General features: G+C 42.9%; 1 protein-coding gene across 1 annotated transcript in view; it reads left to right on the top strand.

Moving 5' to 3' along the window:
- The window catches only part of plekhh2 (pleckstrin homology domain containing, family H (with MyTH4 domain) member 2), a 29,544-nt gene that overhangs the window by 4,127 nt on the left and 11,964 nt on the right, over nt 1-13,453 (top strand). The window contains exons 2-12 of the mRNA XM_062400745.1: nt 7,389-7,451; nt 7,533-7,682; nt 8,580-8,663; nt 8,764-8,845; nt 8,935-9,120; nt 9,674-10,575; nt 11,341-11,416; nt 11,492-11,586; nt 11,895-12,054; nt 12,967-13,103; nt 13,329-13,442. Of these exons, the coding sequence (XP_062256729.1) occupies nt 7,389-7,451; nt 7,533-7,682; nt 8,580-8,663; nt 8,764-8,845; nt 8,935-9,120; nt 9,674-10,575; nt 11,341-11,416; nt 11,492-11,586; nt 11,895-12,054; nt 12,967-13,103; nt 13,329-13,442 (2,049 nt within the window). The remainder of the gene's footprint in view (nt 1-7,388; nt 7,452-7,532; nt 7,683-8,579; nt 8,664-8,763; nt 8,846-8,934; nt 9,121-9,673; nt 10,576-11,340; nt 11,417-11,491; nt 11,587-11,894; nt 12,055-12,966; nt 13,104-13,328; nt 13,443-13,453) is intronic.

Here is a 13,453-nt window from a genome sequence, read left to right as displayed (position 1 = left end):
TAGAAATGGAAAGATTCGACCCCTTAAAATGCTGCCCTGATTTATCATCATATTGATTTATTTCCAATTACACCAAAGGTTAAGCTGTCCAGTCGAATTGTGCATTTTAGTTGTCTCTTGACAGGTTCAGAACGACACACGCTTTTTGCTGTAGTGTGAATTTATAGCAGCAGGGCAATGTTTATTGTGCGTTCATGTGGTGTGGTTACAACAACTTAGAAACTCAGTTGTGTCATTACTTATAAACATTATTTTACAATCAGCTCTAAACATTAGCATAATGTCAACTTGTCAAATGTTACACTTTTCTCATTTGCAAGCTGCACGTCCATCTCTTAAAATCACCTGACGCCTTATTTAGCAATACAGAAATTGTTATGATTAATATGCATGTTTTAAATTATTTAAGTTGTCAAGCAAACAGCATTCAACAGCATTGTGACATCATCAGCTATTTAACAAATAAGACTCAGTGATGTGTTGGTAATAGATTTGTGCGACGGAGGAATAAGACAATACATCATGCTTTAGATACACACATCATATGCATTCATTGGTGTGGAAACACTGAGCGGCAAAGAGAATATCCGACCTATCCTTTAGATAGAAAGCCAAGAACACACTGACACACAAAGTGCACTCACAAATTGTTGCGACCCACAATTGAATGGCCTTATGGGGCATATAGCATGTTAGATCACTGGCCACCATTGACACAAATCAACAGCAGAAAGCCTTTTAAACAGTCCAAACCTTGGGATTTATTCACATCAAATGAATAAGTACACACAATGTTACAATTTCCAGCAAAAGCAGCAGTCCACAAACTGGAAGCCTCTCCTCATTTTACTGGCCAGTGTCACCGCACCAATCAGTCACCATTGATAACAGCTTTAAAAACAGGGACAAAGAACAGTTACACATACAGCCATAACGATAAGTCAAGTTTATTTTTACAACATTTGGACACTAGTCATACAAAAGTTAAGATTAAGACAAAAGAAAACACATAAGGTGGCAGATAAAATGTACAAAAGGAGCAGATTAAAGACATACAATAAAAAAACGACATTACCCAGCCTAACACTTTTTAAAATAGTTTACAGAGTCTCAAGCTTGACTATCCTGAAGGTTTGGGAGCTCCCCACTGGAACATCTGTCCACACTGTAGATACTCATGTAGACTCACACCAAAACCACAAGTGGTGCATTGACATATTCTTGTTCAGTCTTCCATTCGGACTGAATCTACATTTAGAAAGAAACAGAGCATCCGCCCATGTTGTAGGCGAGGTTTCCTGGTTATACTGGTCACATTCAACAGGTTCAAAGTGCATCGCCAGGATTGCCCGAAAATCCAGAAGTGGCAAACTATACAAATTCTTTCCTCAAGTAGAAGTACAGTAACTTTTGTTAAAAATGACTCAAGTAGAGGTGTAAGTACTGATTGAACCTGTTTACTCAAGTAGATATATAAAAGTATGCAGCTTCCAAAATGTACTCAAAGTATAAAAGTAAAAAGTCTCTGAAGGCCATTTCTACACACTGTATCTGTGCAAAGACAATTGAGACTAACATTACATATAGATTAAAGACTATTGAGCTTAAACAGGGTTAAAGCAAGAAAACATTTGTGTGCTTGAAAAATTATCCAGGAGGAAATGTGTATCGGGTACTGAATGAAGTATTCTCAATTTAAAGAAGGCCAGTGATGGGGAATGAATCTTTGTGGCAGACGTCAGCAATGTTTGCTGATTATCCACTTTCTTCCACATTGTTAGGGACAAATGCTCTTGGACACTCAACAAGAAATCATCTTTTCTGAGTTACTGTCCACTTAAGTTGAATTGTCTCGATGTTTGGAAGGCGGTGCTTGATGGAGAAGAATAAAAAAAAGAAAAAAAAATTGAAGTTAAAATGTAGGGGGTAAAAGTAAAATGTCTAAACATAAAGTTCAGATATCTGAGAAATCTACTCAAGTACAGTAACAGAGTATTTGTATACACATACACACACACTATACAACACTGGCGAGCACATTCTGCTGAGAGTCAGTCCGGACTGTAGCTATATGTGACGGATGTACATGGTGTTGAACAGAGGTGTAAAGTAACGAATTACTTTTACTCACGTTACTGTAATTGAGTATTTTTTTGGTGTACTTTGTAATTTTTTGAGTAGCTTTTGAAATGGGTAATTTTACTTTTACTTAAGTAGATTTTGACTGAAGTATTGTACTTCGCTACATAAAATTACATCCGTTACTGAGTAAAAAAAAAAAACATAGTTCAAGGCGCAAGGCAATTCTCACTGCAGTGATAGATGCTGTGTAGAGTGGATGACGTTCCCTCACGTGCACGTTCAAAATATGAAAACTGATCGTAAAGTTCACTGTTCGCGAAAAATATGCGCGACATGCACGGCACACCACAGGGAGCCACTGCAGAGCGGCTGCAGAGCCGCGGGTTGCCGACTCCTGGCTACGGCGAAAGTGCGATTTGTTTACTGCTCCGCCGTTAAAGAGATGCGGTCGTCAAAACATTAGTTCGGCTGTAATATTAGTTCCGCTTCGCATTTTCCCCTCCCGGTCGCTCGCGCACATGTTAAGCCTCCGCGCAGTTTGAGAATCACTGTGCTACACAGGGCCGGACCTAGCACATTTGGCGCTCTATGCAAGCTTCACTCCTGGCGGCGGCGGCCCCCCTCCCAAGACTGCATTTCTTTTCAAATAAACCCAACAACGATCTAAACGACATGGTGCAAGCATTCGATTTAGACAGCGTCTCTCCTTAGGAGAAGGAAAACATTCCGTAACGTTTTAGTTAGACTTCAGATAATATGAACGTGTTCACCGTTCAAATTCATTATTTGTCATTAAGTTGCATTCAGTTCAACGTTCTCATAAAAATGAACGTGTTCATGCACAGCACTGCCTGAAACTCAACAGCCTGCTGGCCTACCTGCCTTGGCCGCCTGCGAGCGACTCTTCAGCTGTGCTGGATTGCTGTTCACTGCAAAGCGAGCCCGGATGAGCTCTACTCACCTGGAAAATCAGCTGCTACTCAAACTCAACAAGAAGTTTTTAGACTAGTGCTCTAAAGGTGGACCAAAGTTTAACCAAAAGTTGAAATATACAGTGGGACAGCGGCATTTTAACTTTTTATTTTAGCTGTCATGTGGTTCATGTCTTGACATGTCCTCCCAAAATTTCTTAAATGTTGTGTGGACATGTTAAATGTTAAATTTTTGACATGTTTAATGTCATTGCACTTATATTTGTTAAGATTCCCCATTAATTAAAAATAACTGTTTTTGGATTGGATTTATGACCCCATGTCCTTTTTTGCACTGTATAGGAGAGGCCCCCATCAAGTTGTTGGAAGTAACTAAGTAACTTTTACTTAAAGTACGTTTAAAATGAACTACTTTTTTCTTTTACTTGAGTAGATTTTTAGATGGGTACTTTTACTTCTACTTGAGTAAAATCTCATCAAAGTAAAGGTACTTTTACTTGAGTACAATATTTCAGTACTTTTTACACCTCTGGTGTTGAACCTGTATAATTACAGGTAAACACTGAGGGTCACAGTGGCTACAGAGAGAGGCTTTGTGAGCTGGCTGTCTGGCTGCAGAGGGAGCGATGGGGGAGGGATGGATGGAGTTCAGTGGGAGGTTGGCCACAGAGCGCCAGTTGTGGAATTCCAGGAATGGAAGCTGGATCTGAGGAGGGAATTGAGTGCAGAGGTGATGGAGAATTGTCCGGAGGTTACGGGGGGCTGAGGGATAGAGGTCACGCGTGTGTGAGTGTGTCAGGCGTTGACGCAGTGAAGCAGGAGTATATTACTAAATGAGCGTATATGTTCATCTGAAAATGACCACAACCTAAACCTTAACCCCTCATTGGTCATCTAGAGCTACCCAGGATGTGATGTACACACCCAGACCAGACTGGTCCTTTATATTTATAATCTGCAAAACACACTTACACACTTGCAGGCATGGTCGTATACTCTGGAGAATATCTTTATTATTAGATTGTGTTTATGGCTTTTTCTATGTTGTTATGTCTGGTGTGTGAATGAGACAGCGTGTGTGTCGTCCCCAGCTGTATAGAATATGTGCCTTGTAATTAACAAGCTCTTCTCTGCCAAATGCTATATCTGTTCCCTAGAGAGGCACATGTGGCGTGTGGTACAGCACATGATCTATATAGAGAAGAAAAGGAGAGAGAGTGAAAGAGAGAGAGAGAGAGAGAGAGAGAGAGAGAGAGAGAGAGAGAGAGAGAGAGAGAGAGAGAGAGAGAGAGAGAGAGAGAGATTAACCTTTTTCATGTCTGCTTTTGATCAGAACTTAAAGTGAAAGTTATCTGTGTGTGTGTGTGTGTGTGTGTGTGTGTATGTGTTTATGTGGTTCGTACCATAAATAGATCAGGAGCTTCACCCACAGGAGTCATGTGTCCATCTAATTGTTTTTTTTGTCATTTCAGTGCAGTTTTTATCAGCAAAAATAAGAGGAAATTTGCCACGATTGCGTCAAAACCTAACGTGAACTCACTCAGATTCCACCAGCATGATACATTTCATGTTAAAAAACGGCACTGAAATGACAAGTGGAACAGTGGCTGCATTAAAGGGTTCCACTTTGCTCCAGAAAGCGCTGTGCAGTGGAAAGAGTGTGAGTCTGTAGCAGGGTGTGGTTGCCTTTAGAGACTGAGCTGGGTCCAGGTCTGCTGCCCTCTGGAAGTGAGCAGTGAGACCACAGACACGCTTTACTCTTCACAGTTTGGATATGAAGCAAAAACAGCACCTGCACTAACTTAATTAATTTAAATACTGATATTTTTCATTCAAACAGTAGCTGGCAACATCACAGTCCATAATGACTTAGTGACTTTGGTCATAAGTCATTTACCACATCTGAAACACTGTACTGGAGTCAAAATAGTTGGAAAACTGAATTGCTGCTAGGAACTTGGGTGGAGGAAGGAATGCAAAAAAAACTTAATGAAACCAAAAGATTTTTTAATAAATACAAAAGCATTTATTTTGATTAAGTCTTAAATATTTCTTCTGCAGTACTATTCGTCATAAATGTTTTCTATCTGTTACGCATATCTATAAACTAAAAGGATTTTCTTTCTCAGCTATGGATCTTGCTGCAGGAGGCCTTTCAGTCAGCACCGTCACACTTATATGTAACTACAGCTACAAAGCTCCTCAGCCTGTGATGGCCTGGAGTCAGCTTTTAGTGTAGACTTGAATATAATAATAATTACAATAATTTACAGATTCTGTATCAGTTCTCCAAAACACTGTGTTGATTTTTAGCTAATAGTTTGAAGTAGAGGATTCATGGCAGTGATTCATTTTGTGTTGTTTTTAAACCTCCCACCACTAGGTAGCAGTGCTGTAATGAATCTTCAACCACGTGACACTTCCAATGCGATGGAGCAACATATTTTGTACATATGGTGATGATCAGAAGCCATATTTCTTACTCTACGTAAAAGAATTGGGGTAAATAAGTTAATATTTATGTCAAATTGAAAATAGTTCACCTTATTCATCATCTACCTTCAGCCCTGTTGTGAGCAACATCTGATTCTCTGGTTCAATAGCCATCTTCCCCATAGGGTTTGTTACAAGTTTGTCTCTAATTTAGTCGCATTTGCACGTGTCTGTATATTTGCACATGCACTGAAGCAGAATATTCCGATCGTGGGGGTTGTAGAACTTCTTCACTGGGACATTCCGACATGTTTTCCTCCATAAGGCCGCTGAGGTTTCAGAGACTCTCCTCAGAAGACACTGGTTTCTCTGCTGCTTCCGCCACTTTGAGCCGAGTTATTTCAGAGGAATGTTGTCCCATAAAGTCATCGCTCTCCTCCATTCCCACATTATTTATTTGTTTATCCTTGTGTGTGCTGTGTATGCCACTATCTGTCTCTGTAAGCCCTGTCTGTGTTGGCGTACTTGTGTCTTGTAGCCTGTGTGTGAAAGCTGCGTGACCTTTTGGTGTTGCTGCCGTTCTAACACACTCCTTCCAGGTTCCGCGTGCTCTGATCCTCTTGCACAAAGAGCTGGTTGTGTGTGTGTATAGATGTGACACCTCATCATCATTATGGAGCTGGTTTTAGGTTTTACACGCTGCAAGGCAACTGCATCATCGGCTCTGAGACACGAGCAGGAATTGATGTAACAAATTCATAACCAAGAAGAAGTGGTGGCCTCGTCTTAGCAATGCACTCTGAACTGGATTTTACATTACAAGAGCTTCTGCATTTTATATTTAGAGACAACTGCTGAGCTACTTTACAGCACAATTCTTGTTATGCCTCCATGCTAGCAGCAGCCGTGGCCATAGGCTTTATGTTGTTGGTTTGTCCATACAGCCGTCCGTCCTTTTTCCCGTCATTCTTGTGAATCTTTTTATGATTATCATTATTATTATTAATCTAATACTTTACAAACACTTTTCAGGGAAACTCTCCCGGACTGAGATCATAATGACGTCACAGACCAGGCTTTTGTCTACATCTCAAGAATTGATGCGCTAATTATGACACATTTTCATACAAAATATCTTATAGGGTGAATGATCCTAAGGGTCAAAGCTCAGCGTGACTGTGACATCATAATGTTCTGCAAAAGCACTTGTGTGGTCATTGATCAACAACCTAACCATAACTCGACAACAGACGGGGAGAATGTGACCATATTTCTTTCAACTTTACTGATTGGCTGAAACAATTGAGGCTGTAATTCTAGTGTATTGTGGTTGTGATGTAATCGCTCAAACACAGTATATTAGCTGATAATAACTAATTGAAATTGGATGATCCTAAATTGAATGAGGCTGCAGAAGATAGGATAGATTGTGCCATACTTTCTTGAATCCAATTTCTCATAGGAAAGGCATTTTATGTGAGTAAAAAAGCCTCAAGAGTAAATATAGACACATCTGTGCACTTTCAATAACCTAATTCGGATTATACGCATTCTTTGGGGTCACATAAAATGAGGAATGTGAAGGAGCAGCCGAAAAGCATCTGCTCTTTTCCAGCGTAGCAGCGTTATCTTGACTGGAGTTCTCATTACGTCTGTAGCATGCAGCTGTGTCTTTATTTGGTGCTGTTGTGTTTGACGTGGGACAGAAGAGGAGTTGATATTTCACCTCCATGTGTACAGTAAGCAAACCCTGTGGTGAGGGGAGCTGGAGGTACTGTAAGGGCTGCGTCACAGCCAGACAGCTCGGGTGTGGGGAGTCACACATGGTGCTGTGTGTATAATATATGGAATTTGTGGCATTAAGTAACAGATGTAGTAAAATGCTCAAAGGATGATATTTAAGCAAATATGACATGAAAATGTATATTCTTCCCTACCTAGATTCAACAGTTGGAGACGCAGGTGATCGACGCAGAGAAGAAGGCTTTAACTGCTCACCAGCAGGTAAGAGCCCCAACAAATGTCCTGAGTGTGTGGCCGTGTGTGTGGCTGGGTGCCCATTGATTGTGTCTTTGATGATTTCAGGTGCAGTGGATGGAAGAGAAGCTGAAGGCTCCTGAAGGTCAGTCTGGAGATGCAGAGGTGCGTTTGTTTACGCGGTGCCAGGAGCTGCAGGCCTCGGTGCAGGAGAAGGACGACGTCATCGAGCAGTTGGAGCAGCAGCTGGAGGAGCAGGTGAAACTCAGTCACACAAAAGGTCGATCTGAGCAATGGATGAAGCACCAGTGGATGTTTTTTCCTAGAAGATGCAGCACACAATTTGTCTTCACAGACACAAAGACACACAAGCAGCAAAAATTCTCACCTAGTTAGGTTAAGTTTTCACTTGTCCATTTGTTTTGTGGTTGGTATTTTGTTTTGTCAGCATTGTTACACTATTACAATTAACCTTATTGTAACCTATGTACAACCTAACTTATGTAAGGATTCTGAATTTAGTTGCAGATAGGGGGACACTTTCTGTAACATTGTGAGAATAATAATTCTAAGAGCCCTGATGAAAAACACCAGGCACATTTAGGGGACTAATACTGTATCTATAAGTGTGTAAAATTTGGTGCAGTTTGATTGAATTTGACTGTCGGGCCGTGGCAGAGGTATGCACCCTACTGAGTGACATATAGAGTTATATGATTCTCATCTGACAGCAGTAGGCTGAAGAGCTGCTATTGTACTCTGGGAATCTGGATAATAATTTAAGATGATCAAATTAAATTTAGTGTAGGATGAGTGTAGGACAGTGACATTCAACTGAAAAGATATCAAACACTCGACTATGGACAAATGAAACACTGTGATTATTTTTATCCTTCATAAATAACATGGAAGATGCTGCTTTTCTAAGCGTATACTACCTGTTGTATAATGCTACAAACCTCCTGTGAACCCCTTCCCTCTTAAAGTTCCTAACCATGCTTCCTTTCTGCATTGACTTTCCATTTCCATGAAATACACTGGGTCCTGTCGATCTTTAGTATCTTGTGTCCTGAACGATTTCTATGGCTGCTTGTGTTCACCCACAGAAAAAACAAGGCTGATGGTTTTTGCATACAAACTTATTTTTTTCACCAGAAACAGATCCGACTTCAAGATTCCAAAACAGTGGAGGAGAAAGCAGCGAAAATCAAGGAGTGGGTGATGCTGAAGTTATCTGAGGTAAATATAAAATAGTTTGTGTGAAGCTGGATGATGAGTTAGAGTCATTGATGTGTCATCGTCCTCTGGACCAAGTATGTGAAACATATCTATGATTCAGTTTGAGGTTGAGAATGCAGCATTAAAGGAAACCAACAAGCAACATGAGGCTCAGATTCTGGAGCTACAGAAACAAGTGCAGGGTAAGAACATCTTTACATTGAACCATGTTTGCTTATGTTCCTCTGAAGAAATTAGGTTGATGAGACCTCATCTGCATATGTGTTTTCAGCCTTCGAGCAGAAGTGCAGCAGTGGACATGGAGTCCTCAGCAGACCAGGTGAGGCCCAGCGTCTCAGCAGCCTCACCTTTGGCTGTTTCCAGGTGAGGGGGAAGAACCCCCAGGTCCTCACTGGCCCGGCCCCCTCCCAGAGGACCCTCAGCACCCAGGAGGAGATTGAGGCCAGAGGTGAACCTGGTGAGTCCCAACACAGCCTCAGCTTCTCTGTGGAAACAGCTTCTCTGACTCAGCATGTTTCTGAATGGAGTTAGCTACTTGGAAAGAGCAGGACACAGGATGGCACAGTTTCATGGTGGAAAATGGAAACTGACTCAGACGACCCTTTTTTTGCCATGAGTTCATAGGGAACGTTTTTGGAGACAAACCAGTCTTACCACTTGCTGTATTTCACTTATTAGTGTAAAGCAGTGCTTTGAGCTAAAGGCCAACGTCAGCATGTGAATATGCTCACAATGACAAACACTGTTAATCGTTGCTGTGTTCACCATCTTTGGCTGATGGGAATTTGATAAGTTTTGCAGTTGTGTGGTCATAAATGCCATATCCCACAATGTTACCAAAAGTCCAAAATAATTCCTGGATCTACCGACTGATCTGTTCTTTTCTGACCAACGGCAATCTGTCCTTTAGTCTTTTCCTGCTAACTATCATACTAACAAACACAAATGTGTACAACCCTGAAACAGAGTTCATTGACACATGTGGGTCGTGTATTGTTTTGCCTTGACAGTGAAGCACACAGCGTCCTCAGAGACAGACGGTGAAGTCCACAGACTGGACCAAACTGGGCTTCTGTGCTCTACTCTCGAGGACGACAGTGCGTCTGACAGCCTGGCTGACAGTACATGTGGACCTGAGTCTCGGGCGGTCTCCTCTGTGCTGTCCAGTGCTGCATCAGAGGGTGAGGGAGGAGGTGGAGGAGCGGGTGGAGCGTGTGGTCTGGAGTTCAGCCGCCCCGGCAGTGAGACCTACCTGACCGCCTCGGACGACAGCAGCTCTCTGTTCGACGATGACATGCAGCGAGCGGAGCGGCCCAGCTTTGGCCTACTGGGGTCAACGGATGGGACCCTGGGGGAGGGGAAGGAGGGTGAGGAGGAGGCGGCACACAGGGCCGAGCTGGAGGACAGCACCTCCGAGGAGCTCAACAAACGATTCCAGTCGCAAAGACTCGACTCCTCATCTTCCTCCAGCGAACCCAACACTCCCAGCCCTAGCCTCACAGCGGCCCTCACACCCAAACGACCAACCCCACCCCAGGACCCAAGGGACAACCCTGCCTCACCCAAACAGCCGCGCCTGCGGACCCCAGCAGGGTTCGGGCTGATTCATGCGTCTGTGGCCAAGAAACACCTGAGCCAGCCGCCAATCAGCAGCGAGGCAGCACACGGGCGGACTCGCAACGCGCTCAGCATGCTGCGCCCCTTCCGGCCACAGGAAACAGACCTCGACCAGGAGGGGGAGGGTGGCATGGAGACGGGCAGGGACACGCCCCCTCATACCCTCCCCAGCTCACAAGCCCCACCCACCATGCTTTACTTGCCGACCTCACCTGAACCTGGTCCAGAGCCGAGTGACCTCTCAGCACCTGGAAACACACCTCCCACCCCCCCTCTGCACAGACTGCCCTCCTGGGTAAGAATGAACTGCTCCCCATTGAAAACTACACAAATCCAGCATTTGTTCTTCGACTGTACAAATTGCTTATTCTATCATTTTTAACTAACTAAGTATTTTAACTAACTAAGCCATGTCTGTCATGAAGAGTTAGTAGCACACTGCTCTGTAGCTCACAGTGCCCTCTGCTGCTCAGGTGCTCTTCAACAGCAGAGTGTTTACAGCCTGTAGGTGGAGATTGTATTCCAGCCAACATACATTGAGTAGTGTAATGTTAAGACTGTCAGATGCCTTTTTAATGACAAACCACATCTTCACATAAGCTTCCAACATGTCAACATGATTTCCAGCTGTACGGCAAGTCTATATATCAGAGTAAGCTATTGTTGGACATATAATCACATCCTTATCTACTTATTCTCGTACATCTGTTCATCTTATCAGCCTCACATGTGTCATTTCTATTGATAAGGGCCCAGTGCAGTGTCGGATCTGGTGCCATTAGGAAACTTATTCATAAACCTTGAATAAACATCTTCCCTGAACTTTGAATAGACTTGTGAACAGCTCTTTGTGCAGCTTCAGGGTTCTGTGGACTGAGTCCAGCAGCAAGTCTTTATTTGCTGCGGTTCAATCCCTGCAGGTCACTTCTACAGTTTCAGTAAGAAAGCTGACAGACCAGGCAAACAGCCCATTCCAAACAGGCACTACACACACTTTCTTAATGGTATAAATTCCGCTTGTTTTTAAAGCTACCGATAATTAAATGTGTTTTCTCTGCAGGAGAGTCGTATCTATGCTGTCGCTAAATCAGGAATCCGACTCTCTGAGACGTCTTGCACAGACCCTGCCAGTAAAGGTAAGTCAGGTACAGAGATGGCTGATACATGTTTTATTAAACTATTGGTTAACTCAGGTTTGATCTGTGTTGCAGACCCTTCCCTCCAGTCCTCCTACCCTGCCTTCATCATGTATACATCCCTCGTCTATAAAAACATGACTACACCAGTTTATACTACTCTGAAGGGGGTAAGAGAGATTTATAGTTTTTTGATTGATTGATTTTGCTCCTCTCTATAATTCCCTGCTGCCCAATTGACCGTCTCTGTTTTTATTGGTCTATAAAGGTTGATTTTAATTTAGGCTTTTTGGCTGTTCATGCAAGCCTCACTGTTGCGATGCAATACCAACAGTTAGCCAGCAGATGTTAGCATTTTGACTGTTTCATACATTAATTTTTAGTGCCATCGAACAGAGGCTCTGTGCTTTAGAAACCCCGTGCCCCTGGTGTATTTAGCTGTGACAGTGTCTTTATGTGTGTCATTGTATCTTTGTAGAAAGCCACTCTACTGAGCAGCCGCCCCGTCTCAGACGAGTCGTCCAGCTCCGAGGAGTCATCCAGTTCAGGAGAGGAGGACGGCTCCGTCTGCAGCTCCCACACCTCGTCGAGCTCCCGCAAGGACAGCAGCCCCGGCAGCCCGCGCTCTCTCAAGAGAGGTAGGACACAGCAACACAGGCATTGCACCCTGAGGTCGTTGAGAAACCCCACAGGAAAACTTGTCCCTGAGCACAACAGCTGCTGCAGTGATCAGCAATAAAACAAAAAAATCTCCACAGATTTACATAACAAATTCATCTTGTCGGAAACATCCAATAAGGATTGTGCCATATTCCTGTTAAATTAAAAATAGCAGCCTCATTAGAAGTATTTGAGGGTACACTGGCTTGTAATAGTGATTCTTTCATTTCCACTACTCACTGTACACCTGTTGTTGTTCTATATAATTTTGGTGAGCAGGTACGATCTCCTGTGCGAAGTGTGTAACTGTGTGATAGACGCAGCTTAAATCACCAGAATAAGACCCAGTAAGTTCAACATTAACATTGAACTATACATCAGTTATGAAGACTCTAAATTCATTATAAACAAACGTTCATCTCCAAAATTCAGCCAGTAAACTTTTCAAATGTGAAGAATTCTTAACAGAGTTTGGTTTATTTTTTAGAGCAGCAGTTCTTCTGGTTCAGGAAGTGGGGGAATCATGGGTACTATCCATCATTCAGTTGTGTTTCAGTTCAGTGAGTGGGACTACGCAGTCAGAGCTCAACACATAAGATTTGTTTTTTCTCTTTTGAAAAATGTTACGCTCAGTCATGAAGACTTACACAATTAGTTACCTCATGTGGCTGCAGAGGGCGCTGTTGTCAAGTCAAAGTGAAAAGGTGTTGCTTTAATGGTTTTCTCTCTTGTTATGCTGGTGATCAGTTTTTCTACATGTTGTTCTTCTTTTCTGTTTCTTTATCACAGTATAATTAATGTAACCTAGTTGTACATATGTTTATATATATATATATCATAGTACAATATGCTGGACCCTCACCCTCTCTCCCCCTCCTCATCTCCTCTAGCTGTGTCCATGTCCTCGATGACATCAGAGAGCGACTACGCCATCCCCCCCGACGCCTACTCCACCGACACAGAGTGCTTTGAACCGGAGCAGAAGCTTCCCAAGACCTGCTCAGCAGCCAGCGACAACGGCAAGAGTGTGAGTGAGGAACAAATCCAGGCCTGTCCATCACTTCACCTGTGATACACACAACAAAACCATCCATAGTTATCACCTCTGGCCCTTCACATTATTGATCGATAACATTGCAAATGGGACATTCATACATTGTAAGTGGAATAAGTTGTTGGGAGGTCCTTATTCACACCCTGCATTATACACATAGTTGAACAACACTTAACTAGACCCTGTTGTATCCTGTAGGAGCCGATGGAGAAGTCAGGCTACCTGTTGAAAATGGTTAAGACCTGGAAGAAAACCTGGAAGAGACGCTGGTTTGTCCTCAAAGACGGAGAGCTGCTCTACTACAAGTCACCTGTGAGATTGAC

This window comes from Platichthys flesus, chromosome 12 (assembly GCF_949316205.1).
Source record: "Platichthys flesus chromosome 12, fPlaFle2.1, whole genome shotgun sequence".
NCBI classification, from domain to species: Eukaryota; Metazoa; Chordata; class Actinopteri; order Pleuronectiformes; family Pleuronectidae; genus Platichthys; species Platichthys flesus.
The sequence above is the reverse complement of the archived record's forward strand: the minus strand, read 5'-3'. Positions and strand labels throughout refer to the sequence as shown.